General features: G+C 37.4%; 1 protein-coding gene across 2 annotated transcripts in view; it reads left to right on the top strand.

The window, feature by feature from the left end:
* The window catches only part of LOC137293535 (protein Smaug homolog 1-like), a 42,929-nt gene extending 41,033 nt beyond the window's left edge, over positions 1-1,896 (top strand). Inside the window, exon 14 of one of the 2 annotated variants that reach the window (XM_067824149.1) lies at positions 365-1,896. Coding sequence is in view for 1 of the 2 variants with exons in the window: in XM_067824148.1 (XP_067680249.1) it covers positions 365-384 (20 nt within the window). In the remaining variant the exon portion in view is untranslated. The remainder of the gene's footprint in view (positions 1-364) is intronic. The other variant, XM_067824148.1, reaches the window with a different exon arrangement.
* Positions 1,897-13,583: the final 11,687 nt, after the last annotated feature.

Here is a 13,583-nt window from a genome sequence, read left to right as displayed (position 1 = left end):
TTCCACTCATCTGTCAAATTAAAGAGAGAGTATATGTGAGACAGGGTAAGTATATAAATATGCAATTCGTGGTTAAAATTTTCAATTTTGATCTTATTTCAAAACCATTACAAATTTTTACAAAACAATGATTGACACTTGATTTTTTCTTCATTCGCACAGTATATTTCATTATCTGATCTGTGAAAAGCTAGCTTTCTTTCAGTATTACAAAACTGAAGCTGCATGAAAACCAAGGAGTCCAAGACTGTTGGGGCGGGGGGATATTGAAGATATTTGATCTGAAAAACCTCTACTGCTCCCATTTCGCCCAGGCATGCTGTATTTTTGTGTAAAGAAGTATTTTGTCTTTGTTTTCCCACAGCTGAACAGAGTTTTACATGATGGCACGCCCGTTACTTGTGGAACTTGGTCTGCTGCTGAGGCAGATACTAGCTGAGGTCTACTGCTGACATTACAGTTACACTGCCCTGGAATGTCCTGTGTTAAATTATAAACACTTCCTAGGTAGATGCGAACTCAAGGGAATGGAGACTCTAGGAGCAACCAATCCAATGTGTAGAGTGGTCACCACAAGCCCTTGGATACATGTAGTAAGCACAGTATAGTCTTAAAGACTGTGACATGTAGTCACCCCCAAGACAAGATCTGAAGATTTCACAGTGTTCACAGGCAGATGTGTAATTGCTGACCCGAGACAAACTGCTGCCTGTATGTATTTGTGTATAGCGTGCTGTATGGGAAGTGTGTGCTAGGTAGCTTTCACTGCCTCTGACAGAACCTCCTGCCAGTGCATGACAGCCAGCATCGTGGCTTCTCCACACAACTGGCCCACACTGTAGTGCTACTCATTTCGTCTTTCGTAAGCCTTGGTGTTGAGGGCTGTCATGTGACCTGCCATATTGTGCCTTCTGGAGGTGTGACAGATTGTGTGTTGTTTTCTTGGCCCAAAATATATTTTCATGTTTGTAGCACATCACACTGTGGAGCCATAGTAAATGTTTCAATGGATATTTTCCTATTGTGTTATTGTCAATGGCTATAGCGGTGCTGAAATATTGCTGAGGATCCCATCCTTTTCTTCCTTATAGGAAACGTTTATGTTGGGAATCTAATTGACAAATTCAAATGAATGCATCTGTGAATGGAAATCTGTGTGATATGTGTTGTAGATAGCTATTTAAGTTAAGCTACTGTTCCTTACAGTCCTTCCAAAGTAGTGTGGATGTGTAACATGTCCAGAGAGGAAAACTGCCAAATCAACATCATCAACAGCCAAGTTTTCCATGTTGAAGCTTTTTCTGTGCTTGTTATACAAATGATAATCAAACAGGTACAATTTGGTTGTGTGTATGACATTATGTTGTGTGGGCTGGCAGTAGGATGACATGGCTAATATGGCTTCTTGGACAACAGACAACTGACTCTATATGTTTGTATTTTGCTATAGTGCAGAATGCAAGTTAAACAGGGCCTCCAACTAGATTTTATAGATACACCATTTGCATTCCAGAGTATCTGCTTACAAAGATCTGATTTCACAGAGGAACATTATAGGGTTGTCAACTTGGGTGTAGTCGCAGACCTCTCGTTTACTTAATAATCACCATATAACATTATTACTTAGGAGAACTTATAACCTATGGAAGCCTTGTATTCACAAATGTGTTTTGTTTGCAATGATGCACCTTAATTTATTCCAGCTGTTATGTCGTTGCATTAAACTTAATGTATAAAGTAGTGAGATTATTATGAAAGCATCTGATCAGTGTGCAATGAGGGTGGGTGTGTTGTAGGTTTGTGTATGTATATGTAGCTGTGTGCTGGTGTGGATATGGCCTGCAGGCCCAGTGTCATAGCTCCAGCCGCTACTCACAAACTCTTTACAAGAAAAAAGTTATTCATCAGTTTGAAAATTTATTAAGCATCAATTAGACATCATGTGTAGTTGTTCTTTGTAGTAGTTTTTCCAGCCCTGTTGAATGAAATGTTACACAGAGCACTTTATTGCCAGTGTTAGTGATGTGGATTTTTGTATCTAATTACCGGGAATTCCCTATACGTATCACTGTTCCACTGATGAAATATTTAACCAGGGCTTAAGTTAAAATATGCACATTATTTTTGATGAAAATGAAAATCAGGATTTTTGTAAAAACTCTTTAATAAGGAAACTGGTGTGTAAATTTAAAATTGAGAATTATGTAAATCTTTACTTGAGTGAGTAAATGTGAACATGAATGATAAAGTTGACAGTCTAAAGCAAAGCACGTGCTATTATGAGAGGACTGATGTCTCTACAGGGAGTATTTAATTTGTCAAAGTGTCTGCATTTAGAAAGGGACATCACTCTAAACACCCAAGAATAAAATTTTGATTTAAGCTCATGGGGTTAAATACAGAAACAAATCCCATATTTTAGACCATGTGTTACCTCAGCAATGTTTGTATCAAGCCTAGCACCAGGGCTGATACAGATGAGCTCAATATCACTGCTGAAACCAACATGTCAATTCTTGCTTAATGGACACTTTTGATGACATGTTAGAACATGCAGTGAAGCAAGTGATTCAATATTTGTTGAGTGTGAGTGAAATGAAACATTGTCAAAAAAAAGGGGTGCTGAAACACACCAGCACCATGTTTCATTCAAAAGCCCAAACACTACAACCTAGTGCAGGTGGAGGATAGACTTGCCATGCAGCTTGTGGCAACTGGGTATTGGTTTTGAAGTGCTTAAAGCACAAAATATCAGTCATTGCCCTTGGTGTCTTTCTGGGTCTTCCAGAACGATGTGTGTCCTGTACTCTACCAGTGGAATACCAGTCTCTGAATGACAGAGGGAGACACCTAAAGACAGCAAGCAACACTTCAAGATTTACCTTCTTGTAACTGTTCAGTGGCCATGCTTCTGTTGTGGGCACTTAAGGGGTTGTGCTGTGGCTTGGTGAAGTTGTGAGGCTTCAATACTATCTGTAACCTCTTTCAAAGGAGCTTCGTGGAAAGTCTTTCTTTTCCACATGCACTTGGCTGTTGTGTTGGGGCTTTTGAATCAAACATTTAAACTCAACAAATATTGAATCAGTTGTTTCATTGCATGTTCTAACATGTTGTTTAAAGTGCCCATTAAGCACTCCAAAAGTTTCACTTACCTTACAGTATCAATGACCTCACCATGTTTAAGTTTATACATGACTATCAAATTTTAGAATGCTCCCTTACTTTTTGTTTGTGGTATATTTACTAAACCGAATTTGGGTCCATTATGCAGGTGAAACCAAAATAAATGAAATGTTGACAAAAGATCAGATGCAAAAACAGTGAAGTGCCCATAAATCAGTAGGGCCGTTGTCTGGTTTCTTAGAAAGAGGAAAGGTTTGAATGCCTTACCTCTTATGAGGTAGATTTACTGGCCATTAGCCATAGGTTTGTAATAAATTCTCACCTTTCTTTTGAGGACTTTTTTCATTTAAAGTGGTATATAGAACATCGAACAAGCTATTTGTTATAAGTATGTACTAGATACTACAACACTTGGCTGCCAGGTGATTTCGACATAGCTTTTGTCTGATGGTGTACACTGTACTTCAAATTGATTGATTCTGTCCTTATCAGATAAAACAGTTTTAACATACTTCAGTCTTAAAGCCTTTGAATGAAATAGTCATAGAGGCTGGCAGATAGGTTTTAATGCTAATGTCCTTATGGAAGGACTTTTCCATCATGTTAAGTTAAATGGCATCGTCTACCACTGATTGGTAGAAGAGGGTTATATAATCCCACACCATCGATTACCATGCATAGTTTGTATACATAAACTGTAAGGTAGCAAATGTTGATTGTTTCAAGGAAACTGAGTGATTTCTAAAATCTAACCAAGATGACAGTGTGATTTTGTTGATTCCTGCCTGTTGCTGGACTTTGTGCTGTGTTAATATTGTGCTGGTTCACAAAATGTTAGTACTACTTTGGGCATAATGCCAGTAATGATGTGATGCTGTGGATGTGATCCCAGTAATGGTGTGCTACAGTTGACATCCCAGTAATGATGTGATACTGTTGATGTATCCCAGTAATGATGTGATACTGTGGGCATGATCCCACTAATGATGTGCTACTGTTGATATCTCAGTTAGATGTGCTGTTCTCGACATCCCAGTAATGACGTGCAACTGTTAACATCCTAGTAATCATGTGCTGCTGTTGATATACCAATAATGACATTATGCTGTGAACGTGATCCCTGTAATGACATGGTGCTGGGGATGTGGTGGTCCCAGTAGTGATGTTATGCTATGGACGTGATCCCAGTTATGATGTCATGCTGTGGATGCGAGGCCTGTAATGACATCATGCTTTGGACTTGATCCCTGTAATGACATGATGCTGTGGATGTGAGCGCATTAGTGGCGTTATGCTGTGGACGTGATCCCTGTTATGATGTCATGCTGTGGACTTGATCCCTGTAATGAGATTTTGCTGTGGATGTGGTCCCTGTAATGACATCATGCTGTGAACGTGATCCTTGTCGTGCTGTAGATGTGAGACCTGTAATGACATCATGCTGTGGACATGATCCCTGTAATGACATCATGCTGTAGGCATGATCCCAGTAATGACATCATCCTGTGGATGTGAGCCTAGTAGTGACGTTACTGCAGTCATCCCAGTGATGTGCTACTGCTGAACATTTCATAATCATGTCCACAAAAACTTTTCTGCATCTTAAACTAAATTTGTCTAGTGTGTTTGAATCAGGTCTTAATGACAGTAAATGATAAAATGCTATAAATTTTATACATAATTTTTCTGTTGTGTGGAATATTATCTTGTTCGATCTGCAAGTGGGCACGTCTCTGAATATCTTGTCTAACAAGAATTACATGTATTTTTGCTGGCCATATGTTATTTAGGCTAGCTTAGGGGAACTGTGACAGTCTTACTTGAAACTGATGTGTTATTGATCTACTAGTTCATCCCTTTTATCATGAAATTTCCTCATCACTTCTGATGACCTAAGATGTTTGTGAGAAAATCACAGCACACAATGAGCATAATTGCAATATATTCTGTGTCTCTGATTATTATGTGTGTGTTCAACTGTAGATCCTCCTGTAGTTGGAGACACAATAAAGTACACACTGCAATGTGCTAGCTAAGCATGCATTTGGCCATTTGCTTTTGTTCTACATCCAGTACCACATTTCATACATATTCCTGTTGCACTGCACACCACTCTTTTCACCACACCAAGTTCTTTCTATTCATTCATCAATAAATTGACACCGGAAGAACAACAAGAAAAAGCTTGAAATCTTTGTAATTGTTATTGCCAGCGTCAGGTACTGTTGAGGCTCTTACAGTATTTTCAGTTTTTAAGAGAGACCTGGTGTTATGACCTTAAATTGATACAGGTCATCATTACCTTTGAAATCAACCTTGCGTGTACTTATGCCAACATCATTTATATGTGTGTAGGGGAGCAGTTTGTGCATGTTACAGATGGAAGAACATATTGAAGAAAAGGAAGACAATAATTGTCACGGTGGGTTCACATGTTTAGTTGTAACGGAATGAGGTTGTAACAGAAGGATATCAGTCTACAGGGAGAAGTCTTCCATAGTACATTCTCTCAGCACACCTGTTAAAACTTGTGTAAGATCACTAACAGTATATGAAACAATGCCAACGCCTTATGAATATGAATAATTAATACCATCCCAAATGAATTGTAAAACTGAAGTATGTTAAGAGCTCACTTGCAGTTTGAACTGTCTGTGTAACCGTGGATGTTAACTTGAAGCTGCATGAGTACCCGCAATCATCTTGTAATAATTGTGTAAACTCATACAGGGAAGCATGATATAGGAACGTCATGTATCATGAAATGTAAATTTGTTGGTTAAAGTTCATTCCAATGTTGTGCGATCCTTGGTGAACTGCTTGTTTCTGTTTTCAGTTAGGAATGAGCTAGTCACATGGTTCTGAGAATGACTATTACACAAGAATGGTCTTTATGTTTGATGATTGAGCTGTTAATGTTCATTTGTTTCTAAAGGGGACACTAAAAATGTCAGCTGATTCCCTGCCATGACATGTATGCATGACCATATATATATATATATATATATATATATATATATATATATAAATAACAGTGTCCTACAGTGCCATCCTACATCACTATGGTCAGTATCTATACTGTGGAGTAGTCGCCATCAGGTACATTGTTGTATTCAAATATGTTCAAAGTTTTATAGGATTTGTCATGTGAGACCCGCTTCTGGTATTTTTGTTGTCTTCAATTGAAGGAATTTACGTGTTCTAAAAGAAATGCTGTTATTACAGTTTCAAATTGTTAATTTAATTTGTTAAAGAGTTTTAAAAAGAGTTAAATTTTAAAATGTTGATCTTCCATATATAATTTTGATGTTGAACAAATGAGCTGACTACCCTTCCTCTTAGGCTCTGTAACAAGCATCTTGCTTTGTACCATCAGATAAAAGGTATAGACATATTCATTATAAATATATATATATACACACACACAAACATATATATTTTTGTAAGCCGTTCTTGATGTGATTGTACCACAATGCAGAACAACAGAGTTAATGCCAATTGTGTGGGAAATGGTTATTTGTTCTTGAGCTAGCACTGGTTGTTAAGTCAGTGAAGAAGGAAGTCAGGGTTCACTAGGCACCATTTGGTTCTCATTGTAAAAATGTTTGTATTGTGTTCACCCTTTTCAGTGGACAAGTTCTTGGTTGTCACTTAACATGCAATGATGTTTGAGGGATATTTGGAGAAATAAATATTTTAATCTCTCTTTTCAGAGTTTGTTTTCTATGCTGTGGATGTCTCTTGACAGCATGAGGCACTGCTAGTATTTGTACTTCTAACCATGGGAGGCTTACCAGTCATGATTATATATGAATTGTGGATGTATAGCACAGTTTCAGAGCAAACTGTCGAGACAGTCAGCTGGTGTGGAGTTAAAGTTAGTTTAAACTGGAAAATAGATGTATTTTTCAAGGATACAGTTCTTATAATATGCATCCTGAATTCTCAGTGCCTTACCTGGTAGGACATTGAGCAGGCTTTTGTTGGGTCATATTATTAGGGCTGACCTATGTAGTGCTCTTAACCACAATAACAATGATACTGATACTATTACTAATAATAATAGGTCGGGTTTGATAAATGTGCAGGCTCTTCACAACAGAATTTTGTGTACTGTTGCACATATTTATTAATCAGATGACCCTCTGGTGATGTATGTCAAGATGATGAAAGCAAGAAATTCTACAGCTATTTTAAGTATGCCAAGCCAGGTTGTTGGACAGAATCTGAAATCTTATGTTGATTTTGTAGATGCTGATGTACTGATGGACGTTTAAGTGATGGCAGTTAACCAAGTGAAGTCATTCACCAAGTCTGCTCAGAGTCGGTCCTTTGAGGGGAAGCTCACTGAGAAGCCATTGCATAGTGTATACATGAGTGTGTGTGGAACAGAATAGCAATCCAACCGACTCCTGTGTCTGGATTACATCGGCTGGTCTTAAGTGTGAAACTGTGGGCTTCCTTTTTGCTGCCTAAGACCAGTCACTTTCCAATCTCAGTCACCAAAATGTGATTCTTATTCAAAATGTTAAGATGAAATGTTAACTATGCAATGTATTTACAGAGACTGTCCAACACCTTGTCAGTAGATGCCCTTCATTGGCACAAACAGCATATCTTAAAAGACATGATGGCATGGCTCGCTACTTCTACTACCGTCTTTGTCAAGCCTGTAGCTTTGACTCCAAGGTCCATCCATGGTACCACCCTGAACAAGATTCAGGAAAAATATGCTAAGTGTGCAGAGCTGCCTTTGAAATGTCTCACGTGCATCCCAAGTACATTGTTGTCAGACACCTTATTGTTCTCTGGAGTCTGGGTTTTCCACCAGGATCACAGCCCTTCTGACACTCTGGGCAATGGCGAAGCCTGCAGTTTAGGGGAGTCTACATGTTCTCCAGGAAGTTCTTCGTGGGTTTGATTAGGCAGCGCTTCTTGGGAGAAGTCCCATTTGCTGTCTGGGCAACGTATAGAGGAGGCAAGAGCCCTGAGCTGATGAACCTTACCAGCCTCACTGTGCCAGGATCCCCAGAACCCTCTTGACTGCATGTTTATTTTAATCTGTGTAACACAATTCCTTCATATAGCACCTGGTATCCATCTGGCTAGTTGCTCAGTAGATGCTGTAATCAGATTGAGATTATTATTACCCTATATAACCCGAGCTGCCTGTGGGGCGCTGGAAGGTTATAGTCACATGACTTATCTGACCAGGTACCCTTTTTCCCGCTAGGTGAACAGAGCCTCACAAACTCACTTGCCTCAGTTGAGACCACTGTAAATTCAGTTATATAATGACTCACTGGCATAATACATCCCATCTTAGTCACTGCCTGAAGTCAGCTACCAGTGCCTTCAATCTGTCAAGTCTGTCAAGTCCAACCTGGTGCTGTCCAAACCAAACAGTATCCGTGCCTATCTATTGTCTTTCTACCACAGTCCAGGGGCTCCTTTCACGATGCAACCTTTACTAAGGTTAACCTTAACTCCCGTTCTTTAACACTGAAATAGGGTAACCTTAGACTTAAGTAACCTTAGTGTAGTTAGGTTAACCTTAGTAAAGTTTGCTTTGTGAAAGGAGCCCCAGGTGTCATCAGGTCAGCTGTACTCTAATAACCTTATCATCAAACCTTACTTGCATCAACCACATGTATCATGTGCTTCGTTGTGGGACAGGACTGAAGTGCTACAAACTCTCAGGAATCAAACTGCCAAACACAGTTACCAATTCAAGGACTATCCACACTCGATGTTGCATAACTTCAACTGATTTGTAACCTGAGCTCTACACACTCACCACTCCTGATCACGTTAGATGCAGCTTCTTCACAAGACCATGTTAGATGCAACTTCTTCTCATGATCACATTAGATGCAGCTTCATCACAAGACCATGTTAGATGCAGCTTCTTCACATGATCACATCAGATGCAGCTTCACATGATCACGTCAGATGCAGCTTCTTCACAAGATCACGTTAGATGCAGCTTGTTCACAAGACCACACTAGATGCAGCTTATTCACATGATCACGTTAGATACAGCTTCCTGACAGGATCATGTTAGATGCAGCTTCTTCACAGGGTCATCTTACATGCAGCTTCTTCACATGATCATGTCAGATACAGCTTCCTCACAGGATCACATTAGATGCAGCTTCTTCACATAATCATATTAGATGCAGTGTCTTCACATGATCACGTTAGATGCAGCTTCTTCACATGCTCATGTTAGATGCAGCTTCTTCACATCACATTAGATGCAGCTTCTTCACATGATCACGTTAGATGCAGTTTCCTCACAGGATGACGTTAGCTTCAGCTTCTTCACATGATCACGTTAGATGCAGCTTCCTAACAAGATCATGTTAGATGCAGCTTCTTCTCATGATCACGTTAGATGCAGCCTCTTCACAAGATGATGTTAGATGCAGTTTCTCCACATGATCATGTTAGATGCAGCTTCTTCACATGATCACATTAGATGCAGCTTCTTCATATGATTACATTAGATGCAGCTTCTTCACATGATCATGTTAGATGCAGCTTCTTCACATGATCATGTTAAATGCAGCTTCTTCACATGATCATGTTAGATGCAGCTTCTTCACATGCTCATGTTAGATGCAGCTTCTTCACATCACATTAGATGCAGCTTCTTCACATGATCATGTTAGATGCACCTTCTCCACATGATGACATTAGATGCAGCTTCTCCACATGATGACATTAGATGCACCTTCTTCACATCACATTAGATGCAGCTTCTTCACATGATCATTTTAGATGCAGCTTCTCCACATGATGACATTAGATGCAGCTTCTCCACATGATGACATTAGATGCAGCTTCTTCACATGATCACATTAGATGCAGCTTCTTCACAAGATCACATTAGATGCAGCTTCTGCACATGATGTTAGATATAGCTTCCTCACATGATCACATTATAAGCAGCTTCTTCACATGATCACGTTAGATACAGCTTCTTCACATGATCATGTTAGATGCAGCTTCTTCACATGATCATGTTAGATACAGCTTCTTCACATGATCATGTTAGATGCAGCTTCTTCACATGATCACGTTAGATACAGCTTCTTCTCATGATCATGTTAGATGCAGCTTCTCCACATGATCATGTCAGATGCAGTTTGTTTTTTTTGGGGTTTTTTTATTATCCATTCAACTCAGTAGACAGTTACACAAATAAATGATGCAACAGCACAAGTACACAATAAGACAAAAGTTCATATGGATAAAAGTTATACATACTGGATATATGGCAGCAGTGGTGACCATTTTCTGTCAAATGGTAACATTTTATTATTCTTAGTAGCAATAAACTTTTCAGTTTTGAAAATATCACTCAGTATTTTTAGAAATGCATCCAGTGATAACTTGGTGTTTTTAATACTTGATACATGAATGTATTTTTTACCAGCAAGAAGTATATGGTTCATTAAGTCAGTATTATTTCCACCAATTAAGACTGTATATTTTGTCAGGGTAAATGTTTCTGTTGTTTTATTGTCAATATATTCTTTCAGTTTCAACCAGAATGTTTTCACACATTCACATTCCCAATAAATATGTATCAAATTTTCAGACACTAAGTTACAAAAAGAGCAAAGTTCATCATCAACTAATTTCATTTTCAGTAATTCTTTTTTTGTGTATATAATATTATGAATAAATTTAAATTGAAAGTCAATCAATTTAGTATCTTTTATGCATCTTCTATAATCTTTAAAAATATATTCCCATGGGATTACAGTGTCAAAGAGTTGTTGCCATTTTTCACATGTAGACAGGAAATTTTCAGTACTTATAAGCTTATCATAGAAATATCTTGACCTCTTTGGTGCTGAAAGTAAACATATCAGTGGTGTGCTGAGATAGTGATTATGAACAATCAGTAGATTATTTCTAATAGTATCTTTCCATTTTCTTGGTATATTTGAAAGAACCTGGTAGTAATCAAGAACTGTGCCTTTGATTTTGTAAGTTTTCTTAAGTTCATTAAATGACAAAATACCTTGATCATTACACAAGTCTCTTATTGAGTGAATACCCTTAAAATACCAATGTCTTAAAATAAAATTACTATTTTGGAACTGATGGTTGAACCAAAGGGGTTCAGATAAGATTTGATTAATATCTGTAAAATCAGTTTTATGTGTTCTATAAAATATTCCCCATGCTGCCAACACATCTTTCCAATAGGGATTAATTATTTTCACATAATTTTCAATGTTGGCTCCAAGCAGAAATATATCCTTGAATGGAAAGGTACTAGGACTAGTGTTTTTATTTTGGAGAAATTTATTTAATACTGACAGTTTTAATGAGTTAATGAATACCTCTACATTAACCATTCTTAGTCCCCCTTCTTCATATTTTCTAATAACATTGTAATAAGTATTGTTCGCTTTATCTTATCACGCTTATTCCAGATGAATTTATAAAATATATTGTTTAATTTATCATTGAATTCCTTTGGAGGATTTGGGAGTGAAGTGAATATATGCACTAATGATGAGAGTGCTAAAGTTTTAATAACCGTTATTTTCCCTATTAATGTCAAATTTCTTTTTCTCCAATTCCCAAGAGTTCTATTAATAATTTCTAGTCTTTTTTTTGTATTAATTACCTAAAGGTTATTCAACTTAGGATTAAGTTTTATTCCTAGTACATCAAAATCCCCACTGTGCCAATCAAGCTTAAGATCCTGACATAACATCCTGTTACTACCTGCCATTGAGCCTATCCATATTGCTTTAGTCTTCTCTACGTTTATTCTTAAACCCGACATTTTGTAGAAATTATTTAGGGTGTCAATTGCTATGCTTAAGCTTTCTTCACATCCATCAAGAAATAATTCAGTATCATCTGCATATTGTCCAATTTTATGTTCAGTATTATTCAACGTCATTCCTTTTATTGCACTGTTGTTACGGATCATTGTTCCTAAAATTTCTGCCACTAAAAGGAATATGTAGGGAGAGACCGGGTCGCCTTGTCTACAGCCCCTTTCATTGTGAAAAGACTGAGATAGATGACCATTTTGTATAACACAAGATGTAGGATCATTGATTAATATTTTGATCCATTTTTCCATATTAGGTCCAAAGCCAAATTTTCCTATTGTTAGAATTATAAATTCTTTAGAGACAGTGTCAAAAGCTTTTTCAAAGTCAATAAGTAACAACAGTCCCTTTTTACCCTGTAATTTTGCTTCAAACATATCATATACTAGTCTAATGTTCTCACTAATACATCTTCCAGGGATAAACCCTGTCTGAGTTTCATGAATTAGTGTATTCAAAGTTTTTTTAATTCTATTGGCTATACATGTACTGAGTATTTTATACACAGAATTTAGTAGGGAAATTGGGCACCAGTTTTTTAACAACTGTCTATTTTTGTTAGCTTTTGGAATGCATGTGATGACGTCTCTTTTGATTGTTGGACTTAACATATTTTGCCTGAATGTTTCTGATATATATCTACAAACCCAAATATGGAGATCTTTCCAGAAAAATTTAAAGAATTCTATTGGGAAACCATCTATTCCTGGGCTTTTGTTATTTTTCATTGATTTAACAGCTTGTGTTATCTCATCTATTGTAATGTCACCCTCAAGAGTTTCAGCTTCAACAGTTGTTAGTTTTGGTGTAATAATATCATTGAATATCTCAATATATTGACTTGCTATTGTACCACCTGATGCATATAGATTTTCATAAAATTTTCTCTGCTCATATAAAATAGCCTTACCATCTGATATTACTTCTCCTTTATCATTTATGACACTATTCATAAGCTTACTGGTATAATTTCTGTTTTCGAGATGACAGAAATATTTGGTTGTTTTTTCTCCTTCCTCATACCACTGAATTCTATTTCTTATTTGTATACCTCTTATTTCAGCTTCTTTTAATTTTTCAAATTCTAGTTTACATTTGGATAGTTCAGATGCAGTTTCACCACATGATCATGTTAGATGCAGCTTCTTCATAACATGCTACATAAACTGTGGCACTATAGGCAGTTAGGATTTGAATAGGATGTGTTCTTAGCCAATTGTAAAGGTCAATGCCTTCAGAAAAACTGTATATGCACATTAAGGAAGCTACACTGGACAGCTTTGAGAGAACACTTAGGTGTATCATGGTGCCATTTTACTGGAGCTACAATAACAATATCTTCTCCACTGTATTTTCCATCTTAATCTGTAAAGCATAATAAATAAATTTCTACTTGGAACCTAAGAACTCTCAGGAATCAAGCTGCCTAAGTCACCCATCCAAGGATTCTCCGTGCTCTATGTTGCATAACTTCATATTTTTGTTTGCCTTTGCAATGTCAACTCTCACAGCTCCAAGGAGGGGCAAGTGGGAGTCTTAGTCTGCTTGTCCAGACTTTTGTAAACATCACCTCTGAACCATTTCATTAGTAAT

Source organism: Haliotis asinina, chromosome 8 (genome assembly GCF_037392515.1).
Source record: "Haliotis asinina isolate JCU_RB_2024 chromosome 8, JCU_Hal_asi_v2, whole genome shotgun sequence".
Classification (NCBI taxonomy): domain Eukaryota; kingdom Metazoa; phylum Mollusca; class Gastropoda; order Lepetellida; family Haliotidae; genus Haliotis; species Haliotis asinina.
Note: the sequence above shows the minus strand (reverse complement) of the source record. Positions and strands in the feature narration are given on the sequence as shown.